Source organism: Lutzomyia longipalpis, chromosome 4 (assembly GCF_024334085.1).
Source record: "Lutzomyia longipalpis isolate SR_M1_2022 chromosome 4, ASM2433408v1".
In the NCBI taxonomy this organism is placed as follows: Eukaryota; Metazoa; Arthropoda; class Insecta; order Diptera; family Psychodidae; genus Lutzomyia; species Lutzomyia longipalpis.
In genome coordinates, this window is record NC_074710.1 from 4,187,350 (window position 1) to 4,211,200 (window position 23,851).

The window sequence follows — 23,851 nt, forward strand, 5'->3', positions numbered from 1 at the left end:
GCCAAGGTCGAGGGTCAGACGACGTTGCATTTATGTAGGTATATAATGTAGGTTTTTAGTGAAGGTATTTGTAGAATTTTTCCGTTTGAATTCTCTGCATGTATGTTGCCATTTTTCACGTCAAGATGCGGCAAATTTTTAATTCCATCTCCCGGTAGAAACATACCATTCTCACAAAGTCCATGTCCAAGAAGTTATTAGCGCAATCCAACTAAGTCGGCACATTCGTTGGGTGTTGAAATAAGAAGGGGATTCACACAAGAGCAAGCAATGCGATTGTGTGGATTTGTACATTGGTTGGAGCCCCAACATCATGTATGGATGGCTCATAATACAGTGGAGATTAAAACACACACCATACAGTGCTTCTTGAGGGCATTTTTATGATTATTGTGCACTTAATGACGTCTTTAGTCAGTTAGTGTTGATTTAATTTGCACATCCGGATCGAATTGCTTTGTATACATTGCGATCTTTTAACATTGGATTTCACCTCAATGCTGCGGGACGCTCTAAGAAGCATTAGGATATGCGGCATGATTTATATTGGATGCACTTCACAACTTTTTCTTTTTGCAACGAAAAAAAAACCCTCCAAAGAATTTCTTAATCCTCACAATCATTGCTCTCAATAATTTTCCCAATAAATTGTCAGCCTGATGGTTCTCAATCTTTAATGCATTTTCCATCCATCTCTTTGACTTTCACTTCTCTCACAGAGCAAATGCTGCTGAAGTAAAACAAATTGAATAAAAAAACAGCACAAGGCGAAAAAAAATCAACTGCAGCATGCAGTTAAGTCTTGCACAAAACTTAATAAGAGATTGATGCGTTTTCCTGGTTAATTTTATACCTCCTTCGCACCATTTCTCCGGATCGAATTGATTTTGCGGTTTTTACACCGAATTTATGACCTCATTGTTTGATTAAATCTCTCCCGGCTGCCGTGTAAATTTTTTTTATTCATACACATGTTGGTAAAGCCACCTCCTCAGTGAAAGACTCAAGGAAATTTTCTTCAGTGTAGCTAATTTAAATAAATCGAATTGAATTTTTATGTAATTTTTATGACGTGCACAGCAATATATTGATGCTGTGTTTGAGATTAAGACCAATATAATAATGCAATAACCTCATTCCTCATTCACTCATCTAATTCATAATATGAAGCTTTTTTTTCTTTTACTATGAATATACATCTTCAAAAGCATTTCTCTTGCTTTTCCATCATGTTGAGGTGACCAGAAAAGAACCGGAATTAAATAATAATGTTGCCCCAATGAAATATAAAAGATATTTTCACTGTTAATGCTCTTTGAGGAGTTTTTTTTTATGAAAGAAATTCATTTTTAGGTAAAGGAGACCATTCATTTTTATTTATAGTGATGATCTTATTTATTTGTTTATCACACTTTATAGGCAGGTTAGATAGAATTGAATAAAATTAATAATTTTAGAGATAGAGCAGCAATTTAAGGAGCTTATTCATTTTAATACTTATAAATGGAGGAGTACAAATAAAAAAAATAAAACTAATAAACTTTGTAATGAGGCAAAAAACCTTTTAAGAAATGCCAAATAGATTTTTCATTTTTAAGAAAAATTATCTGACAAAGAATTAAGAAAACTTACCTGAGAAATACTTATATGAACTACATAAACCACGCCTCCGACGTGGGGCACTCAGTGCGTCTTTTTTAAACCCAAAAATATGTGAAGCATATGCGTCAATGCTTAAATCGCTTCAAATCTTTTTTTTTTGGAGAATAAAGCACAATCGAATGTCTCTCATTGCATATTTTTCTTACTTTAAATTTGGCATTTTTTTTTAATTAACAGAAAAACGGTCAAAGCAATGAAGCATATGTTTTGTGCATTTTTAAATTAGTTTTTACAAAAACGTGACCGTAGCTTTGTTTTTAACTAATTCAAACGAGTTTTTCATGATTTTCTAGAGGAAAATGAAAAATCTTTCAATGATTTCATTGGCATATGAACAAGATATTTATACGGACAAAAGTGAATAGACTCCTTCTAACAAGGGGTGTCTATCTGAATAAAAATAATTTTTAAAAAAGAGTTTTTAGTCATAAAAAGGAACAGAAAAAAAGAGATAAAGGTTTAAACAGTTCATGATTTAAGCCTGAAAAGTACTAAATTTAAGAATAAAAATATTAAATTTAAGCTTAAAAGGTACTAAATTCAAGCCGTAAAAAGTTATTCGATTTCGGTTATCTCAAAGAAAAATCTAAATATTCGCCAGACAAGTACCCCTTGACTCTTAGCAATGTAACGTTAGAAAAAAATCAAAAGAAGAAAAATTCCTAACTTTGTTGCATAAAATCCAATTCCGGTTACTTTTATACACACATTGCTCGCACATATAAAATATCTCACTTTATGATTTTACCTCATATACTTCTCATCTATTGGTGTATCATATAAGATGGAGAGATGATTGAAGAAAGAAAAAAAAAGAGATGAATTAATGTAGAAGAACTTGTAATTATTTCTCACGCCACAAATTCCGCAAATCCAATTCTTTCCTTCTTCGGCACTTTTTTCTTCTCTCTCTCTATCTAAACTATGGGCTCCTCAATACCTTCTATATATATCCACTTTAAATGCTCTTTTCCTCACCTCGTTGGCTTCTCGAGAATGTGTTAATTAACAAATTTACTGCTTCACCGAAGGAGATTAGGTGGAAATTCTTTTGTGGTTTGAAATTTGTTGCATTTTTGGGTGCTTCGGATTTAAGAATTCTTTGAAATTCTTTCAAATATGGCTTTTTAATGCTATTATTGTGGTTTGTTTTTCTTTTTTGGATCAGTGTGAGGGCGCTTTCGGCAGATTGAGGGACGCCGTCAAGGACGCCATTTTTTTCTTTCCAGTGCATTTTTTTTGCCTTTTTGGATGGAACTTTGACTTTTGAAGCATATTCCTGGTTAAATGCTGGCAAGATGCTGAAAAATGTTGGTTGAGATATAATTTATCAAACAGGATTAAAATGATTAAGATGATTAAGGCTTAACCTCAAAATGCAGAGTGATCTAACAGTTTCAAAACGTCGCAATGGCATTTAATTTAGCCTCAAAATGTCCGCAAATTGATTGTTCTGTTTTACAAAAATGAATTTCTTCACCTCAAGTCCATGGACTGTCCATCAAAAAAAAACTTTGAACATGCAACATTGAATTTATTATAGAAATTGAGTCACAAACTGATAATGCCCCGAATTTATCGCTCTCTCTCTCTCATACTCCCTCAGTGGACAAAATGTTTTATATTATGGGTGCCTTGTAGTACGTGATAGAACTGACGATGTCATATAAATTGATCAATTAGTGTGATTTGAGGAGAGACGTTTTTGCGCCATAGTCTCGTGATTTACGTCTTATCGTGGTTCAAATAAAAAAAAAATTGAAGAAAAAAACTCTCAATAAAAAGAACATCCAGTGTTCTCAACGATGGAGCCACGAATTGTATTCCTCAAGCCAAAATTGGGGGGCGATAGTAGTTCAAGTGGGACCTACAGTCGCTATAGAGGTATGGTAAGCTCAAAAGAAAAAAGAAAACTTTTAAACATCTTATGTTGATGATGTTTTGCACACGTAGCCATTTTTCATCATACCTATAATGTCATCTTTCTCGTGTCTCCTCAAGTGGAAGCTAAAGTGGAAGTGGTGCAGAGAAGTGAGATAATCCCGTGGAGATTAATTGTTTCAACTTGAAGTTCTTTTCTGTGTTACACCATACGCTTGTCCCATCGTGGGGCATCAATATATTATTTGATTGGCAGAGTTGAGTGAGATTTTTCTGATCACCGAAACATCTACAATTGATCCCAAAAGGGGGCCCAAATCACCCCATTTTGCTTAGTCATTTGAGAGAATCTTTTTTTCTCTCTCAAATTTTCTATTCTACTCTCAGACAAAATAGGTGATGATGAATTCTGAGAAATAAAATGTCAAAATTATCAGAAGATTTGAAACATTTAAAGAACCCTTTTCTTCATTTTATTTGTGAATTTTAGTTATGTGAAATGGAATTTGATTTAGAATTGAGAGAAAAAAGATTATCATCAAATAAAACAAACGGTTGTTTTGAATTTAAATTTGACGCAAAAAGTGACGTAAAATTAAACACGAAGCTTTGTCATTTGACAGCCGATCATAGTCGCGAAAGTAAACTAATGGAACTTTAAAACACCATAAACGGACGATTGCATTTCAAATTGATATCTCTAAATGCCTTTATCGCTGTTATAAAAGCTCAACAAAAGACGGTGTTTATTTCTTAATGACAAATTGTGTAAGTAGTATTGAAAGTTGAGATTATTACAGGGTGTGCCACTCAAGGCGCATAATAAATTTTCAATTACTTGTACTTCTTCATATTTTATAAAATCTTCATTTAATAATTTTCTTCAGTTTGATCCAGTTGAGAATTTAGTTAGATTTCTATAATAATTTTGGGCAGATTAACCCTTTCGCGCATTAACTACCCATATACATTCGTTGATCCAAGGTGAAACAATAAATTAATTTAAATATTTTTCTTCTAATTTGAAAAGTCATAAACTTATCGTAAAAAAAGAATTTGACTGAGAAATATTTTTTAAGATCATTTCGACATCCACACAGCCATTTAAAATCATCCATAGTGATGAAAACATTGCATGTTTCAATGTTTTTATGTTTCATTTAGACGCGAAGGGGTTAAATGTCTTTTTTCTTAACATTTAATTTCTTTGGATATATTTTTTGTTTACAAAACAATTACATAAGTATATTCTTTTAAAAAATAAATTACAATATTTGGAATTTATTCAGAAATTCATACTTTTGCATGAAACACAAAAATCATTGAAACATTCGGTATTTGTATCACGATATTTATTCGAAGGATTTTCTTTGATGATATTTCCCAGTTAAAATGTTTCTTTTTAAACTGTTCTATGTAACTTAACTTTCTTAAAATTAATAAAACTAATCAGATTCTTCTAAATTCAAGAAAAACATAATGTTTCACGTTTAGAAACACAAACAAAATACCTAAAAATTTCTTTGGCTATTTCTATGCAGATTTAAAGTATTCCAACATGGAAAAAAATTGCATCAATTTATTTTAATTCAAAAATAAATATAATGGGCCTAATTCAGCGACCAAGAAACCCTTGAAATTCGCTTGAAATCTTGAAATTTCAGTACAAAATTCAAAGATTTCAAGGGTTACTTGGTCGCTGAATTAGGCCCAATGTTTCATATTTGTTTCTTAATAGATTTTGAAGCACATAGAAGACTTTTAGTCCGAAACGTTGGCCAGAAATAAAAATTAATTAGCCGAGCGTGAGACCGAAAATCCGTCTTTTAAAAAACCCATTTTTTTATATTTAAATCAGTGTAATGTAATGAACGCGAAAGGGTTAATAGCAAAAATTTATATTTCTTCTAATTTTAAAGCATCGAAATCTGATAATAAGGTCAATTTTATTTTCTTCTATTTTACCCTACTTTGAGGGACACCTTGATTGACATGTGGTGTAAGATAGCAAATTCCTCCAAAGACCTAAATAATAAACATTTATAACTTATTTTCTGGCGCAAAAATCTCTCAAATTCTTTGGTAAAATACTCCATAATGGCTCAATTAGCCACTCTTGAGGTATTTTTGGGGCCACTTCCTCACTAATTTGTATAATTTTCGCATCTCTTTTACCCAAAGATTTTCCATATAATACCACCTTCTATTTTATACGGAACATTTTGTGAGAATTTCTCGGAAGAATTTTCCCATCGTGCACCGTGCTAAAATGTGTGGGAGGGGAAGAGTGGGGGGGGGAGATTATGTGTGAAAGACACAACATTGCCGGAAAGAAAATACCATGCGGAGGATGATTCTTGGGTGCCAATGTGAAAGATATTTAGAATGGAGTTGATGCGAGTACGGCAGGGGGGGGGGTGAGAAGGGGGGATTCTGCAAAGGAGAGATTCCATGTTTAGCATGCCCCGTGGCTCATCACTTTGGTTCCTCGCGCTCTTTTTTTCACCTTCTTTCTAACGAGAGAATCATCACGACGGCGTGGAAGAAAGGGCATCGCGCAGTGGAAAGCCTACAATTTTCCATTTGTGTGCCATTCAACTAATGAATTGGAATCATCATCATTCCAATCACTGTGCCATTATCATTTAATTTTATACGGCATTATGTACTCCGCGGCGCAATGCATATGCGGTCAATTTGAACACGCGGGGTTGGGGCAATCTGATTGGCGCGAGAGAGAGAAAGAATGGGGACGCGGACAAAATATTGATCAATTAAAATTAAATGGGAATTCACTCTTAAAAGAAGCTTTTGAACAAAAAAAAAAGAAACAAAAAGGAAAATGAAAGAGATCTCCTCGGCAAATTTCCAATAAATCACCCACACGGTGTGTCGCGTCAAGCACCGACGAAAGCTCTGTGTTTTGTGCAAAATGGCATGATATTGGAGATTGATCTCCTTTTAACCCCGCAGGGTACTTTCAATGGCAATTTGTTTGAAGAGCTGCCCCAACGACGGTGATCCGCGATGAGGAATTATGCTCTAGGGGGGAAAAATATATGGTTCATTGTTACCTTGTCACACTGAGCGACATTCAAAGTGTGATGTGTGTGCCATATTATAAATTGCTGGATGAGAGAGTTAGGTGATTGCACCAATGAGCATGACCCACAAAAGTCCACCACATTGAAAGGCTAAACTCCTTGTTTGACAATTAAATTCTTTTTATTTCTTTTTACCAATCAAATGAAGTAAAAAATATGGTCTTGTAATGAAAAACCATCGTTCAATCAGTTAAAATATCAACGGTCAAAGTGTATGAAATGATTTCTCGTATTTTAGTGATTTTTTCTTTAATTTTAAACAACTTTATAACAGTTTAGCCGAGACACATTTTTTACATTTTAGTGCAAATGGATTGGGACTAGGTAGATTTGTTACTTTTTTCATCTATTTTCATGCAAAAAGTCTCATTAGAACTTTTAAATATTTCAAGCTAATTAAAATAAAATTTATAACAGTTTAACCGAGATACATTTTTTTTTACATTCTGATGCAAATGCATTGAAACTAGGGAGATGATTTGTGATTTTTTCATGCACTTTCATGCAAAAAACCTAATTGAAACTCTTAAAAAATATATTAAGTTAACGAAAATAACATTTATAACAGTTTAGTAGAGACACTTTTTCTACCTTTTGGTGCTATTTTGTAATGAAAAAAGAGAGATGATTCGTTACTTATTTACTTAAGTATTCTTATTTTAGTCATTTTAGTAATTCTGATTGCAATATATAGCATGACATTGTCCGATTATTGGTTTAAATTGGTAGAAAGGTGTTTATAACAGTTATAGATAAAAGGCTTGCATAGCGTAAAACTCTAAAGTGTAAACTTGTATTAATCTTCGTTTTTTATAAAGTAAAATTTACATTTTTTCACTTCTTTTGTTTTAATTTGTGTCTGAACATTTTAAACGTTTTTTAAACGTTTATTTAAAGCAAAAATCTGTGAATGGAATTATTTGCTATGACAACAGCGTAGACACAAACCTTTCTTCTTTTCCTTTAATATTTCGTTTTTAATCGGCTTGTGAAAATGTTAGAAATAACGTCAGGCACAGCTAGATAAATTGAAAGAATAATTAATGATATAAAAAGGGAGAAAAATTAATAAAGCAATAAAATAAATTTATAACACAAACCACTTAAGTGTTATACTATAAAAAAAATGTGTTAAAATAATTTTTCTTTTTCCATGTTACAATAGAGTCAGAGAATTGCTTAAGTAAATGTTTTCAAAGTTATTGAGTCATCTCTCCTTAAGCAATCACTCATATTTTACAATTTTTAAGCAAAAGAAATAAGTGTGTCTCAGCTAAAACTGTTATACTGAAGTTCAAATGAAGGAATATCAGTGATTTTCAGCAAAACTTGCTATCGAGCCTTGCATTTCATACAAATAAACTTCCAATTACTTGAGGAGAAATTGAATTTGATCTCGTATTGTCTCTCTAATAAAGGTGCAATCTATTTAAATGCTCTTAAACATTTATTTGTGAGTTGGCATAAGATTGAAATACAAGATCACCAGCATGCACAATTTTCCCCCAAAGGTTACCATTTGATTCCATTTTGATCTCCTTTTCTTTTTCTTCCCAAATAGACATGGAGAGATCTGCTCTTGTGAATAATTGTACAACATTGTCGACACATTTATCACCACCACCCACATTCAGCCGCCTGCCGCCCGATGGTCACGAATTCCCGCCAAATTTCAGTGATACGGAACCCACGACACACCAGACACAGTCCGGGAAGTCTCCAGTGAAATCGTAAGTGAAATTTTCTCTATTTTTGCCTAACAAATCAGATCACACAAAGGGTTCGTTTGCATCTTGTCTATCTCTATATTTATACAAATTTATTGCAAATTTTTGCATTTTTCACGCAGAATTTAAACTCCCAGCACTATCTTCCTTTGGGGGAGATTATATTTGGGAAAATCAACAAAACTTCTTGCATTTTTCTTGTTTATTTTTGTTGAGTAAGAATTTCGGGGAAATTTTGTGAAGGAGAACTTTCAAATGCGATAACGAATTATCTCTTGTATATATTGTTATTTGTTTGGAGTTTTCGTCTGATTATAATTCGTAGATAAATAATCACCCGCGCGATGACGCCAAAGGGGGCTAATCAATTTATTAGATAGAACGCTCTTGACCTTTTCAAACGACCTTGATCTATTTTATGACTTTGGCAATTCTCTAATTGTTTTAATTTATTTTTAAAAACTTGATCTCTTGTTTTCCTTAAAAAAAATTAACTTTATTTTTTAAATTCAAATAAATGAATCGGAAAAATCCGTCAGAATTAACGTCAAACGTAAGAAAGATGCCGTAAAGCGTTTGAGAAAAAAAGCCATCAAAATTTAAACTAAATGTCAAAGAAAAAAATGTTGGTTGGTGGTAAAAAAGAAACTTCAAAAATTTGAATAAATGTCAAATAATTGAATAGAAATAATGTCAATCGTTAAAAAAAAACGTAACACGTTAGAAGAGAAACGTACCTACTTAAGTCATTTGGAAGGAAATGACATAAATTATTTAAAAAAAATTACTTCCGTAAGTAAATTTCGGACTCATCAATCAATTGTCAAGAGAAGCTGCTGGTTGATATTTTTTAAATTACTTTTGCAAAATTAGACAATCAATTACATGGAAAACTAACACTAAAATTAAGAAAAAAATCTTTTGAAATAATAAAAGAAAAAAATTAAAAAATATGCTTTTTGAGATAAAATTTTGAGCGTTAGAAAATGTTGGTATAAATTAACACGTTTAAAAATTAGAGATAAAATTTGAACAATTCGATATTCTTGGTTAAAAAAATCAGATCTATAAGAATGATTTTGAAAATTGTAAATAAAAAATTAAAAACAAAGTAAAGACTTTTTAAAATTTTTAAATGATTTGTTTATTTCTTAGATTCCTTTATTATCTAAATCGAGCAAATCTTGACGTTTTCAGCGACGTTTCGATTTATTTAAAACCATTATCAGACAGAAAAAATATAAGTATAAACGTCTCAGTATTTTTTTTTTGTATTGCCTGGTGATTTTTAATAAACTGAAACGTCGCTGAAAGTGCCAAGACAATCGTTTTAGTCGTTTTAACAATACGAACAGACCTTAAATAATATCTTTAATTATAATTAAACTTTATGCCATTTAAGTCATTTTTTTTGTCCTCTAAAAAAATATAGGAAAGAATAAAAAGAATATCTTTGATTTTTAAAATTATATTTTATTGGACATAAAAATTCGTAAATAATAATAAAGAAAAATATTTTTTGAAGGAAAATGATTAGCCCCTGCTCTGAGGACCTATCCCTCGTAATTTTTTAATAGTTTTATGATTTTTTTTTTCTAATTTCTTTGCACAAGAGACACTCCTCATTGAAGAATTTTCTACTAATCTTTGTTTTATAGATTCCTCGAGGAGGCACCACCACTGCCTAAATCAGTGCCACCTCCACTTGTCCCGCCACGACCTCAGGCACGTCCGGAGTTGTTGCTGAAGATGGACGTGGAACGACCACAGAATGGGGGTTCCCTCGTTGAGATGCGCAAAAAGTCCATTGAGAGCAGTGATGCAGTGCAGCCACCGGCCCGGAGTAAGAGTAGCGACAATGGGATCCGGAAGAGTTCCCTGAATTCCATGTGGCGCAAAGATGAGCGCTCGGAGAAGAGTGTGAAGGATAAGATAGCAATGTTCTCGAATCCCGATTCCGGGCAAATTGTTGGGGATTTGGGTAGCAGGAAGAGCTTCAACCGGAGCACGGAGGATTTACTCGATAAGTGTGATTCGGCCAATCCACGGCGATTGGCACGTGGGGAGAGTCTCACGAAGAAGGCGCGTAGTGTGGAGAATCTCGATGTTGATGATGTTCCTAGTGTGGAGCTGAGACCAAAGGTGACGACGGTGCATCAGGTGGAAGTTCTGCCAAATTACTCCTCCCTGCCGCGTCGGAATGGCAGCAGTCTGGCAGGAGTTGGGCAGCTAACGCGCACAATTAGCTTCTCTGGGTAAGATTTCTTTCTATAGGGGAGAATGTCCTGACTTTATGAGATTTATCTGGAAATATTAATAAAAATTCTCCTTCCCAGATATGGCAGCAGTACTTCCATAGAAGATCGTCGGCGGAATTCAATAACAAACATGCTGGAGACACGAAAGAAGTCCATGTCCAAATTGAGGGGACTCGTCATTCCGGAGCGTGTGGCGCCGGAACCTGTTCTGCTGGATTTGCCTGAAATCAAGAGTGCCGACCTGCAGAAGGTGGCCGGCTCGCGATTCTCCATGCCGGACGTGTCCACGGCTCCGGCACGTTTGCAAATTGAGCGGAAGATTAAGATGACCCTACCGACTCCACCGACCATTGAATCGCGCTACAAGAGCATCTTTGAGGGAACACGACGTCCCCTGGCCACAACTTTGAGTCGCCCTCTGGTGGCAACAAATGGGCACGAGGACATCACCACGACGAAGGTGATGATGCCTCCCCCGGTGACACCACCTGTAAAGCCTCCACGCACATCACTAATCACCCCAACGACGACAAAGTGCCCACAGACAGATGAGAGTGAAGACAGTGATTCCGTGGTGAGTTCACGAATATCCACACCTGTGGGATCACCTGTTGTGGCACACAATGGTGCCGAAAAGATGCCCCTCACACGCACCCTCAGCTCCGAGACAAACACCTCCATTGCCAGCTCAACAACATCAACCTTAACTTCCGGATCGGGCTCCCAGGCGAGCTGCAGCTCCCTCGGATCCACCCAAACGGTTGACATGAAGAGGCGCGTTGTGAAATCCTCATCGAATGAGAGTGGAATCAATCGGAAGAGTATCCTGGCATCGGCAAAGAGTCGCAGTGGACGTGGGGATGATCACGCAGCAAGATCAGCTCGATATGAGGACGAAGACAGCACTGATGGGTAAGTTACTTTGCTTTTTCCTTCTTCTTCACAGAAAACCAATGGGATGTCACCTCATGAGACAATTTGACAGCTTGGCACACAAAATGTATGGAAAAATTTTCGATAGTATCGATATTTTACCGACTCGCGAGATTTTTTTTACTTTTCGTATATTAATAGGTCGATCTGGATGATGAAATAGGGATTAATCGAAAGTTAATTAAATAAACTTTCAAATAGGGGTGGAACTTTGTAGATTAATCCTTTTTTTTCTGACCGGTATTGATCGTTTCTTCAAAAATATCAGAGTCGGGCATACCCCTGCAGAAAACTATTTTTATCTTACTTTCACCATTGACAGTGGTGAATTTCCAGTATATTTTTCCGTGGTGATTTTGAAGCCTTCCAGTGGCGCCTACTGGAATTCACCACGCCCTTGAATTCCGCCATTTTTTTGAGACGCCATTAAAGACGCCATTCAATTCTTCTTCGTTCCAGATACGATGAAGATGAGATTAAGCGACCTAAACCGAAGATTAGGAACTCCTTGGCAAGTACTAAAGCTGCCCAACCTGATCTGGTGAACTACAAACTCGTGGATTCACACGATGTGCCCAGTATTGTGGATCGTGTGATAAATGTGGCAACTTTTGTGGAAGTTGTCTCGGATTCGGAGGAAGTTTCAGCAACAAAAGTCGATTCCGGGAAAATTGTGGTTGAAGCTGAAAAGGCAGCTGGTGGTGCTTCCTTGGATCCAATTCGACGGATTAATCACTCATCGTCGGATGAATTATCCGATGGGAATGAGATGAATGAAGTGGCCAAGTGGGTACGGAAGGAAGCAGCCAAGACGACAACAATTGAGGAGCCACTGCCGGTGAAGAACCCCGTAGAGGTGTCACGACGGAAGGAGGAGAAGGTGGAAGAGGTGGTGCCCATGAGGACACTCCCGCGGAGTCTTAGTGAGCAAACAAAACTCTCAACGGCTGAAATTCGACGACAATTTGAGAGCAAAAGCACCGGAAATTCCTTTGTGCCATCACCAACACGACAAGCTGGGGCACCACCGACGACGCCAAAGGAGAAGATAAGCAACTACCACGATCGTTTCTCCTCGTGGGAATCTGTTGCGTCAAATTCCTCATCAGGAGTCTCCTCGATGCCAGCTCGGAGTATTCAGAGCAATGGGAGTGAAACAATGCAGAGTACCCCAACGGATTTTGGGAGTTTCTCCTCACTCGGCAGCAGTCACAGCTTGATCACAGCGCAAGATTTGCAATTTATCATCGAAGAAGCCGATCCACCACTTCAGACGCACGAAGCCTTCGTCGTGGTGCTTCAGCGGGACTCTCCGGAGTGCAGCATCGGGATCACCCTGGCCGGTGGAGCGGACTACGAAGCAAAGGAAATTACGGTGCACAAGATTCTGGCCAATTCCCCGGCAGATAAAGATGGGAGACTGAAGAAAGGTGACAGAATTCTCGCAATTAATGGGCTCAGTATGCGTGGACTGACGCATCGGGAATCAGTAACGGTGCTCAAGGTAAGATTTTCTCAATTCAGGTTAATAAAAATACTGAAATACGGAATAATTAAAAAAAAAAACAGAAAACATTGAAATAATACGAAAAAATAATATTCCGAATATTAAAAAAAAATTTAGGAGTTAAACGAATGATTTTTGAAAAATAAGAAAAGAACGGAATATTGAAAAAATTCGGAAAGTTAACTATTTTTTAAAATTATTGTTTCGGAAAATTTTAAAAACACTTAACGGACTTTTTTTGAAAAAATAAAATAACGAAATATTGAAAGAAATTCGGAAAATCAATTTTTTTTTTAAATTATTATTTCGGAAAATTTTAGAAAATCAGGAATAGGCATAAGAAAATGAATATTCGGATTATGGGAGAATTCTCTTCGATTTTCTTTATAAGAAAATTCAATTATAATAGAAACCATAAAAAATACCATAATTCGGAATATTGAAATTTCAGGAATACTAGGAATAATACAATTTTTTCAGTGTTTCGGAATAAAAATATTTCCAATATGTATTAACGAAAATTCAGATTTTTTTAAAGGAAATTATTGAAGAAAATTCTCAAATATTCCGAAAATTCTCAAATATTCCGAAAATTTCAAAATCAATAATTTTACAAAGTTGACAAGAAAAACGATTTTTCCGAATTTTTTTTTTAAAATAAACTTCAGCAAATTAAGAGGACTTAAAAATTGTGAAAATAAATCTGAAATTTTTGAATTATTAAAAAAAAAACTAGGAATTTTCAAATTATTGAAGAATTTCTGAAATATTCAGAATATTTCGGAATAATAAAACAATTTTATTACTAATCTGCTTATTAAAGAAATTTCCGGAATTTCAGGAAATATTTAGGAAAATTCATAGATCAATACAAAAACAATAATCCCGCAATTATCAGAATATTCAGGTCAATTCAGAAGTTTTCGGAACTATAAAAATTGGAAAATAACAATATTCCTGAAACTAATTTTGATCTGTCTGATCTTGCAGACTCCTCGTCCAGAGGTCGTTGTTGTCGTCACGAGGTCACCCAGTGTTACAGCATCAACACTCACAAAGACCAAGAGATCCTCTCTTGGCTCCCTGACGTCACTTACGGAGAAAGAAGCGCCAGAAGTCAGTGAGACGAAGCTCAAAAGTTTCCACAAAGCATCACGATCCCTCGATCTGGACATCATGATGAATGAAGGTTAGTTTGCATGGCGTTAAAGGGCTTGCTTTGGTGGCCATTTTGTTAATTTGTTTTCTTTTATAAAAGATGTCGCCACCTCCAGGGAGTCCTTGAAGGAAGAAAATGGCCTAAAGAGCCCCCCTAAGAAGTCTACTGGAATTTTAGGTACATAAATTGCATGGAAAATAAAGATTTTTTTTATGTTTGTTTTTTTTTTTGTTTTCAAAATGAACGATTTAACGGTTATTTTTTTTTTATTCTTCAGCTACAAAGTTGTCTAATGGAGATGCAGATGTGAATGCTCCGTCTTCCTTCGTGAAGCTGCGCAATCTGCCAAAGGGGGCACGTGAAGTGGAGGTGGTGAAGGATTCCTGTGGTCTTGGCTTCTCCATTGAAGGTGGCTACGATTCCCCATTGGGTAATCGTCCACTCCTCGTGAAGAAGGTCTTTATGGGTAAGTCAATGAGAGGGGTGTTCTTCCTTTGAGGTTATGTAATTATTTTGAAGTTCTTCGGTTGATTTCTTTCAGCATTGTTGGTTAATTCTTGCTTAGAAACATTCCTTTGGCTCAAAACTGATATTAAAAACTTCAAAATTTAACTTCTAACCTCACTTTATCAATAAAAGCTTTAGTGAGGTTATGTTCTTTAGGTTTGCTTTTCTCAGACAAAAATTCAAAACTACAATGAAAAACAATTTCAAACCTTGAGAGCTCTGACTCTACGAATAAAATCAATCTTCTCAGTTCTAAAATTTCATTTATAGCTGAGATTCTTCTTACTTAATCAACCCCTAACGGCCATTTTGTTTTCTTTTCTTGCAAGGCGGTGCTGCCGAAAAGAGCGGCAAAGTAAAGAATGGCAGTGAAATTGTTGGCATCAATGGCTACGCAATGGCCACCGTGAGCCGTGTAGATGCATGGAGTTACATGAAGAGACTGCCAGCTGGACCAGTGAAGATTGTCCTTCTTTAGTCATTCCAGCAGAGAGCAGCAGCGCCCTCTATCTCCGCGATATTTTATGTGCAATTCAAATAAACTTTCCGCCGCATTTATCAATGCGCACGAAGAAAAAGCGAAAAGGAAATAATTAAGTGATTAAATTTATCACATTTTTCGAGAAAATGTGAATTTTTCATTTTTCAACGTAAAAAAATTATTTCTTACCCATATTTTTACATTAATGTTATTACAAATTAAAAAAAAGGGAAATAAGTTAGAGCGATTCTGTGGCTCGGGGTTTGTTTAATGCGAACTCTTAAATGGAATAAACATCCCCGTGAGCTGAAGAGAAGATTGCCATAAGAAATAACCTTTTTCCTGCACTTCTGCTGCCTTGAAGTAAAAAAAAAAAAAGTTTTCATAAAGTTTTTCTCAAAAGTTTCGTTATGTTCGTTGTGAAGATCTTGCCTCTTTGTTGATTTTGTTGTTGTTTTTTGGTTTATTGATATTTTGGATAAAAGATTTAAAAGAAAAAATGGAAGAAAATCATGCAGAAGTGCATTTTGTGGTACTTAAGGCGCAAAAGAGCGCGTTTTAAAGGGGGTTTAGCACCCCATCAGCTAATATTATTTTGTACTCTCAACTTTATTAATGAACTTTATTATATTTTGATGGAATTTTAAACAAGTAGAATTTGCAAAACTATTTTTATAATCAAATTCCAATGCTTTGTAAATAATAAGAAAAATATTCAATGAAGAATAAAATGAGATGAAAGTTCCAAAAAAAAGCGTTTGTTTTTAATAAAATTTTTAGATATTTCAGCACAGCAACACTGTTAGAAATCGAAGGAGAATTGGTGAAAGAAAAGTAAGGTAAAAATTATGGGAAGAAGACTTAAATATGATTTTTTTAAAGGAAATAAAAAAGCTTTAGAATTTACTTTTCTCATTTTTTTTAAAATAGATTATTAAAATAAATATGTTCCGTAAAATTTTCCAGGGCATGAATACTCTAAGAATGAAAAACTCCCGTGATAAACTCCTGAAGGCTCTAGCGCTTTAAAAGAAACATGAAAAACGGGAAAATCTTACGGGAGTTTATCACGGATGCATTATTTTTCTTAGAGAATCATGCTCACGTGAAGTTGTAGCGATTAAAAATCCCATGATAGTAGAAAATCGAGAAAATGATAAAAAATAAGAAAAATTGGGATTTTCGCTATATTTACAATTTATTTACAAAAATTCAAAGAATAATTTTATACAATAATCCACGCGGTTTGTAATTGAAAAATATAAAAATTGGGCGCCAGATCACCCGAAATGGTGATCCCGCATGGGAAAATAGAGAAAATTCATTGAAATTACTTACATAATTACAATATAGGAGCAAAATGAAAAATATTTACAAAATTCACTTGAAAATTATATAATACAAAAATTGAAGACTTCACAATCCATTTTGCTGCCTATGTATCAGGTCGACGGTCGTCAGGGAAGAGAGTGAGAGATGTTCCAATTCCCAGCTGGAACCCTCAGAAATTCAAAAATGAACTGTGGCGGGGATACAGGGTGTCACAAAGTTTTCCTCATTTTTTTTCCTGCAAAAAAGCCTTCGGGAGTTTATCACGAGAGTTTTTCACTATTACAGAATACAGCCCCAGGCCTATCAAGGTTAATTTGTTTCCTAAATTCAAATGCGATTATTTTTCTAATATAGTCATTACTACTTTATAATTTTTTTCATTATGAATGACCCATTGTGTTGTTAACCCTTCAAGGATCGAGGTTTCTAACCTCAAAAGTTTGATCTTAATTTTCTCACAAAAAGAAAATGTTCTTCTAAGTTTTCTTTCAGTGAACTTGAGCTAATTAAGTTAATAGAATTTACTCTGTGATGATTTATAAAATTCCGAATTGGCCACGGTGGCCAGCAGAATCCTCCAAGGGTTAATAACATACTTTTAAATATGTTGGAGAATTTCTACAGATTCTAATTATAGCTTTTAATAAATATTCTAACCTCAAAACTAGGTCCTTAGCTTAGTAGTTTTTTATGGAAAGAAATGTGTCTCAGCTACGAGGCCTAAAATTAAACCTTAAATATTTTTTAAATCTGTCAAATGTTTGATAAACTAATAAGTAAAACTTTTAATTATTTCTATGTACTTCTTTTGAATTACCTAAAAATCACATAAAAAATATTTATTAAAGAAAATTAACAGATTCGTTTAAAAGAACAATCGAAGAATCTTAAAAAGGATCTCTTAAGAATATTAGTTGAATAGACTTTTCTTAATTTTCTGTATAACCCTTTACAAATTCTAGCCCATAATCGATGTTTTGAACTCAATATTTCTCAGAACGTTTTTTTTGGGTTAGCTTCAATAAATTCTTCGATTTTTTAGTTTGAAAAAATAATTCATTAAAATTCAGGAAAATGAATATTCCACGTTTGAATCAATGAATGACTCAAAGAACTTCAAAGGGTTAAAGAATTTTTCTTTCATTTGCAAAGATTATGAAGTATACGTATCTCATCTTATTCACCCAATTTTATATTTAAAAAAAAACTCAAAAATCAAAAAATCATTGCAATGAATACCCCTCTTTTCAATAAATCCATTTTTAATGTGAATAAAACTTTCCCGCGGAATCGTGCGCCTGGAGGTATGCAAAGAAGTAGCTTTTAAGTTTCCTCCAAAATACTTCCTCTACCATTTATTTGAAAGAAAAAAGTTACTTTTTGATGCAATAAAAGTGATTTTTCTCTCCATCTGGGTCATAAAAAAGGAGACAATCGCTCCGTCTCTCTGCCAAGACAATCAAAATCATTCCTCTTCGTCATATTTTACTACTTAATGCGTGGGTGGGTGGAGTGAATCAGCCGCTTAAATTAAGAGAAGAGGGCGAGGAAGAGGGCGGCGAAGTGTTTGATAAGATTTCGTTCGAGAGTGGCGCGCAATCAATTAATTAGATTGTATATTTTGGGTGTAATCTTCACGTTAAAGAGGCCCTTCCGCAGGGAAATTAATTTAATTGCAAATGTCTTTTTCCCGCCATTTTTATTACCACCACCTCCTACCACATCCCCCTGCGTTGTTTGCGTTTCCTTTGCGTGCTTACGGCGTGTTTTATGGGTTCAACGAGAAATGTCCATGTCGCTCAAATGACCCAATCCTCGTACAAGGCTCTCTTGCGCATATGGCCGCGGCGTGGAAAAGACGCTCATTTTTACGACGTTTCCCGTGAATTTGCCCCGGAAGAGAGTATCGAAATGGAGTTGCTTTTTTTTCTTCATTGCTCTGAGTGCATCTTGTGGCGAGAGAGTCGAGGCAAAAGGCCATTAAAATGGAAACCCATTAACCCACAGCGAATGACTTTACCAACTTATTACCAGATGCAATTCACATTTTTATCATCGCGCGGGAAAAAGTTTCCATCAACAACTCCCCGCCACATGTCTTAAATCACTACGCGAGAACTATGAGACGGAGAACATGGGTAGTGATTGAGATGCTGTATGATGTTGGGAAGAACATTTAAAGATTTGCTTCTTCTAAAAATGTCTGGGAAATGCATTTAAGACATTTTTCTTTAAAAATTTCTCATAAATTTTTTGAATAAACTCCTTTTAGAATATGATTTTTTATTATAACATTGTGCATAACGTCCTTTTTAACCCTTTCACGTTCTTTGGGTCATACACAGAACTAAACTAAAACATTATGTTATTAAATTTTAATGATTTTAATTGTTTTTCCAAGACAGAAATTTATTGAATTTAAGTAAATTAGACCAAATAAAACGTAATGACTCAGAAAAGTTCTCTGAAAGCATCAACTTTCATTAGGACGCAAAAGAGTTAAGAATCATTATTGTATTATGTAGTAAAAATTATTATTAGGATTGTTACATTCAAAAATATTTTTTTTTTAAATCTTAAAGATTTTGTAAAATTTTGTTAGTTGCTATTTTTTTTGACCTTTTAAAGACTTTACTGGACATCTTGGCCAATTTGATTTTTTAAATTGTTCCATTGTAACATCTATTTTACATATTGTGGTTTTTACATTCTATATGTATAGGGAAATTCACAATGTATTCGTCGAAAGAAAATTTGGAAAAACCTTTTCTTTTTGAGAGAAAATTAAGAACAATGTTTGAGGTTAGAAATATCGGATCCTCTAAGGGTAAATCGGTTTATTATTCCGTAAAATAATAACAAAGGATTTATCGTTCAAAGAAAAGAGTCAGAAAGATCTTTAGAGTCCGGAAAAGTAATTAATTTTTTTTAACACTTAGAGAACCTAAAATTCTAACCTCAAATTTTGACTTTAATTTTCTTCCAAAAAGGAAACTTTTTTCCTTTTCTTTTAATGAATTTGAAGTACTTGAAGCTCCTTTTACATGATCTAAAATTTATCAGATTTATCACGATAACTTAGATTGATTTTAGTTTGTTATTATTTTTAAAAAAAAGTCGAATTAGCAGCGACTACCAGTTTTGTCCTCCAAGTGTTAAAAAGATGTTTAAAGAAAGAAACAAACTGTTAAAGTCCTTTAAGAATATAATCTGAAAATCAAAGAGTAACAATAATCTTATAACTGACGAATTGTAAGAAAAAAAAATGAAAAGATTTTTAACCGAATATCAAGCTTTTATGTCTTAAAATTAAATTTACTTTTCCTGGACTCAGAACATATTTCTGACCGATTAACCCTTAAAGAGTTCAATATTTTTAACTTAAAACTTTGTTTTTAATCTTCGATTCAATTCTGTAAAAAAATCTCTTTTTTTTTAATGAAAACTCGTCAGTAATAAGATTTTTCTTATTATTTGAAAAGTCTTATTTTAACAGTTTCTTTCTTTAATTGTCTTTAATAGGAAAAAAAAAGGACAATAATCCTTTCACCTATTAATTTAATCTGAAAATTATTATATAATTGTAAAGGAAATCCACCCCTTATATTTTAAATTCTATAATTAGTAGCACATCAACTGCGGAGGACCTGCCACAGAGCACAAAACCACTCACATCTCCCCTGGGGTCATGCAAGGCGACACAGCGGGAAAATAATTGGAAAATGATAAACACAGAGTGATTGAAAGTGACCATCGCAATGAGGTGCGTTTGGTCTCTGTGAAAATCAAACGAAAGGTGATAATGGAGGAAACCGCAGCAGCAATTCCAATTCATTATTATTGATTTCCTTCTTTTTTTGCACCTTAATGAGGCAGCATCAAGTTGGAAAATCTCGTTGATGGGAAAAGTGCTGAGAGGTGGAAAAATGACTTGTGTAGTGAACCTCATTAAATACATGCCGCAGCATGGAATTCATCGGCAATGCAGAGAACGTCTCTTTAGGTAGGGGAGAACTTCTTTTCAATTTTACACAGAGGAATGGTTTTGAATTTTAAAGTCATTTAGTTAGTTTCAATTTCATTCAATATTGATACTCTAATGTTACATACAGTTGTGGGAAAAAAAGCAGAATCGAATTTTTAAAATTATTAAAAAAAAAAAATTACCATTTGGAATCACACAGAGAAATGCCGGAAAAGATTTTCCACAAAACGTCTCACAAGCTTAAACAAGCTCCTCTGAAAAAATTAACTTTGAATTTTTTTTCTTAATTATTTCTGTAATTTTTCTTTGAATTCGTTGTTGAGGGACAAACGGCATTTATAATAATTAATATAATAATTCTTTATTTCAACCCATTATAACTTAATTATTTTTTTTTTAATCTCTAAAATTAGTTTTAAAAATCTCTTTGTGTGTTCCTTTTCAAACGTTCTTACACTTGAAATTTCCTTTTAAACGTTTGACTTCTATTTTAACGATGGGTAATCGTTTTATGGAACTTGACGTTTTCTAATGATGTTTTGCTTCTTTTTAATAAATTTTTCAGCTAGGAAATAAGTATTTTTTTGCTTTAAAGAAAACTTAATCGTGAGACAAGTTTCTCCGACAAACAACAAAAATGTTGTGAAAACTTAATCAGCACAAAAGTTGGTTGCCAAGAAAATCAAAAAAGCATAAATTGGTATAAGAAATTAAATAATAACTTTTAATGAAAAAAACGTGACAAAGGAAGAATTAAAACATTTGGAAGCACTAGTAAATTATTCAGTTTAACCAAGACTTTCCACGTAGTACGTCGTGAATATTTGAGTTCAAAGTAAAGTGAAAAAATGCTTAAATTTTGTCACATAATGGAATTTTTCGAAAAATTTAAATTGATAGAGGAATTTCCAGGTAAAAAAACCTTTTTTTCTTGCTCAATTTTAAATATATATTATATTTCTTTAAATAAATAAAGCAGATGAGAGAACAAATGAATGGCAGACAGCAGTTTCCTTTCCGGTATTTATGGCAGTGAGTGTTGGTTACGTTTTAGCCTCCTACCTATGCGTGAAACATATGAAAAAGTAATGCAAAGATCCTTTAAATGTTTAATTAACATCTTCAATTAACTTTATTTATTTTTTCCTAATTTTAGTCGTCCGGCCTATTATCTTGATAATTTCCTAATTATATACCTTCTTACCATGATCTTCATTTATACGTATAGTCTTTGGGAATGTATAATTTGTACAAGGAAATTGGGGTACAAATTACTTTTCGATGAAGACAAACGAAACAATAGATCACCATTGGAGATGCGAGTAATTATTTTTTTTTATCGGCAAACTTCACTAAATAATATTCTATGTTTTATCATAATTCCTTTTTTTTAGCTCCTTAATGTTGCTTGGTTGATGTACCTTGCGAAATTCTTCTCGTTGTTTTTGACATTCATCAGGATACTGAAGAAAAGACATCCAGCAAGGTTCAGTTATTACATTCCTGAGATTTTCCATCACTTGGGAGCATTTTTGATCGCCTGGGTTGATCTCAAATGGTATCCAACTGGAGAAAGTAAGTTAAAAAATAATATTATGTAGGGGACGACGGGGTAATTTGGCCACTTTGGCGGTTTTTGAAATTCGGACCTCTTAAGGGCTGTTCAATTCTCTATTACTTAAAACTGATAAAACTTTAAATGTAGGGGAGTAAAAAGAGCATTAAATTGGTTTTAAAATGGTACCAAATTTAAGAAATTTGCTTTTCATTTTATAAACATTTTTTCTCATTTTGCGCGGCTTTTCTCAAAAAAAATTTAAAAAGCATGATAGAACTTAATGAGATATGAAATGTAAATGATGGATTTTTTTCTCTTTTCAGCGTGCCAAATCATAATTATAAATTCTTTTAGTTATGTTTTATTTTATAGTTTTAACCGGCATATTTTGTTGAGACTAAAACTCTTCAAATCTTTCGCAATGAATAAAATCTTGAGCGTATTATGTAGAGTAAGTAAATTATTTTATTCACTTACTTAGAATTTCTTTAAAAAAAATACGTTTATGTCCTTATTTCAGATTTTTGCTCTGCTGCTCCTCCTTTGCTACATGTGGTACATGATAGTTTGTTACTTTTCATTCTATTCATTTTGGGTTAAAGCTTTGAATATTTTTTATTTTTTTGTGTTAATTTTATTTCAATTTTATAATACTGGTTTATGAAATAAAACATTATAAATAGTAAAGAAAGGGCCTTATTCAGCGGCCAAGAAACTCTTGAAATCTTTGAATTTTGTACTGAAATTTCAAGGTTTCAAGCGAATTTCAACAGTTTCGGTCGCTGAATAAGGCCCAGTTGTAAGAGTTAGTGCCCCACAACGTGTACAAGTTTGTTTATGCGTCGTAATTTGATTTATACGCAATATTGGTAGGCAAAGTTGATTTTTTAATGGAATTTAGCAATTTTATAGTTAAAAAATTATCATATCTCAAGTTGTACAACACCTACAGAAATTTCTTGACTAATTTTGGAAAGGTCTTGAAGAAAACTATTCATCCTTCTTAACTACACCACTGAAACTTGATGCTATTATTTTGCCCACCACTGTATTATTCATTTAAAAAAAAAGTGGATAAACCCACACCAAGGAGGAGTTCTTGCAGCGACATGTGGTGGTTGTGGCGCAGAAGAAATGAGCAGTGGTCTGACTGAAAGGTGCAATTTCGTTTTGGTTGAATTTGTGAAAATGAGAGAGCTCAATGAATTTTTAATTTTTCGTCCCCTAAAGAGAGTTTTTAATAAAAAAAAAAACAAGGAGAGAAAATTTGAGAAATTGTGCTGCACTGAGAAATCCACAAAAGGTCAGACCTCTAGCCTACCTCTACCTCTAGAGCTCTCTGCTGGGGAGAAGTGAGTTCCACCGCAAAAGCAAAGTGTTTCACTTTACTGAAGCCATATTACCTCGCCCAGCTCGATGGCAATTACCCAAACATTCTGTGCACTTTTCTAATGGCCGCAGCACGAAGCATTTTGGCGCGCTAAAGCATTCGCAATGGGAGAAACCTAAAATGATTGAATGGAAACCCTTTTCCACCGAAAAGAGTGGAAAAGAACGAACCTGGACGGGCATGACGTGAAAGAAGGCAATAAAAGCGAGATTCTCGTGTATTTATGAAAATTCCTCTGACCACGAAACCGCACATAAAACCTCCCGCCTCCTCCGCAGCTTTCGCGCCATATCAATATCAATAATAATTCTAAAATGAACATGATTTTCATCATTTTCCCGCTCGCGCTCCAAATTCGTGGAATTTT

The 23,851-nt window shown here is 34.0% G+C and overlaps 3 protein-coding genes across 4 annotated transcripts in view; 2 read left to right on the forward strand and 1 right to left on the reverse strand.

Moving 5' to 3' along the window:
* The window catches only part of LOC129795444 (uncharacterized), a 112,967-nt gene extending 96,995 nt beyond the window's left edge, over positions 1 to 15,972 (forward strand). Inside the window, exons 5-12 of the mRNA XM_055836722.1 lie at positions 8,209 to 8,377; positions 10,033 to 10,629; positions 10,711 to 11,544; positions 12,025 to 13,069; positions 14,063 to 14,261; positions 14,331 to 14,408; positions 14,509 to 14,697; positions 15,068 to 15,972. Coding sequence (XP_055692697.1) covers positions 8,209 to 8,377; positions 10,033 to 10,629; positions 10,711 to 11,544; positions 12,025 to 13,069; positions 14,063 to 14,261; positions 14,331 to 14,408; positions 14,509 to 14,697; positions 15,068 to 15,216 — 3,260 coding nt within the window. The 3' untranslated portion in view covers positions 15,217 to 15,972. The remainder of the gene's footprint in view (positions 1 to 8,208; positions 8,378 to 10,032; positions 10,630 to 10,710; positions 11,545 to 12,024; positions 13,070 to 14,062; positions 14,262 to 14,330; positions 14,409 to 14,508; positions 14,698 to 15,067) is intronic.
* A 5,374-nt stretch (positions 15,973 to 21,346) lies between these two features.
* LOC129795711 (elongation of very long chain fatty acids protein 2-like) lies at positions 21,347 to 22,748 on the forward strand. 2 transcript variants are annotated; one of them, XM_055837187.1, is made up of 5 exons: positions 21,347 to 21,448; positions 21,516 to 21,621; positions 21,693 to 21,858; positions 21,931 to 22,111; positions 22,615 to 22,748. In XM_055837187.1, the coding sequence occupies exons 1-5, from the start codon at positions 21,385 to 21,387 to the stop codon at positions 22,692 to 22,694; spliced, it is 597 nt and encodes a 198-aa protein (XP_055693162.1). In that variant the 5' UTR covers positions 21,347 to 21,384; the 3' UTR covers positions 22,695 to 22,748. The 2 variants fall into 2 exon arrangements, 1 of the variants encoding a protein (XP_055693162.1); XR_008751141.1 differs by lacking the exons at positions 21,347 to 21,448; positions 22,615 to 22,748 and adding an exon at positions 22,418 to 22,539 and having other exon boundaries at positions 21,532 to 21,621.
* The window catches only part of LOC129795536 (frizzled), a 64,778-nt gene continuing 62,907 nt past the window's right edge, over positions 21,981 to 23,851 (reverse strand). The window contains exon 5 of the mRNA XM_055836921.1: positions 21,981 to 22,102. Coding sequence (XP_055692896.1) covers positions 22,088 to 22,102 — 15 coding nt within the window. The 3' untranslated portion in view covers positions 21,981 to 22,087. The remainder of the gene's footprint in view (positions 22,103 to 23,851) is intronic.

What these genes read in the sequence shown, in the direction of transcription:
- LOC129795711 (XM_055837187.1), top strand. Translation starts at nt 21,385, where the DNA reads ATGCTTAAATTTTGTCACATAATGGAATTTTTCGAAAAATTTAAATTG. An exon ending in ATTGATAGAGGAATTTCCAG is followed by an intron (nt 21,449 to 21,515) that starts GTAAAAAAACCT and finishes TAAATAAAGCAG; the next exon opens with ATGAGAGAACAAATGAATGG. An exon ending in GATCACCATTGGAGATGCGA is followed by an intron (nt 21,859 to 21,930) that starts GTAATTATTTTT and finishes CCTTTTTTTTAG; the next exon opens with CTCCTTAATGTTGCTTGGTT.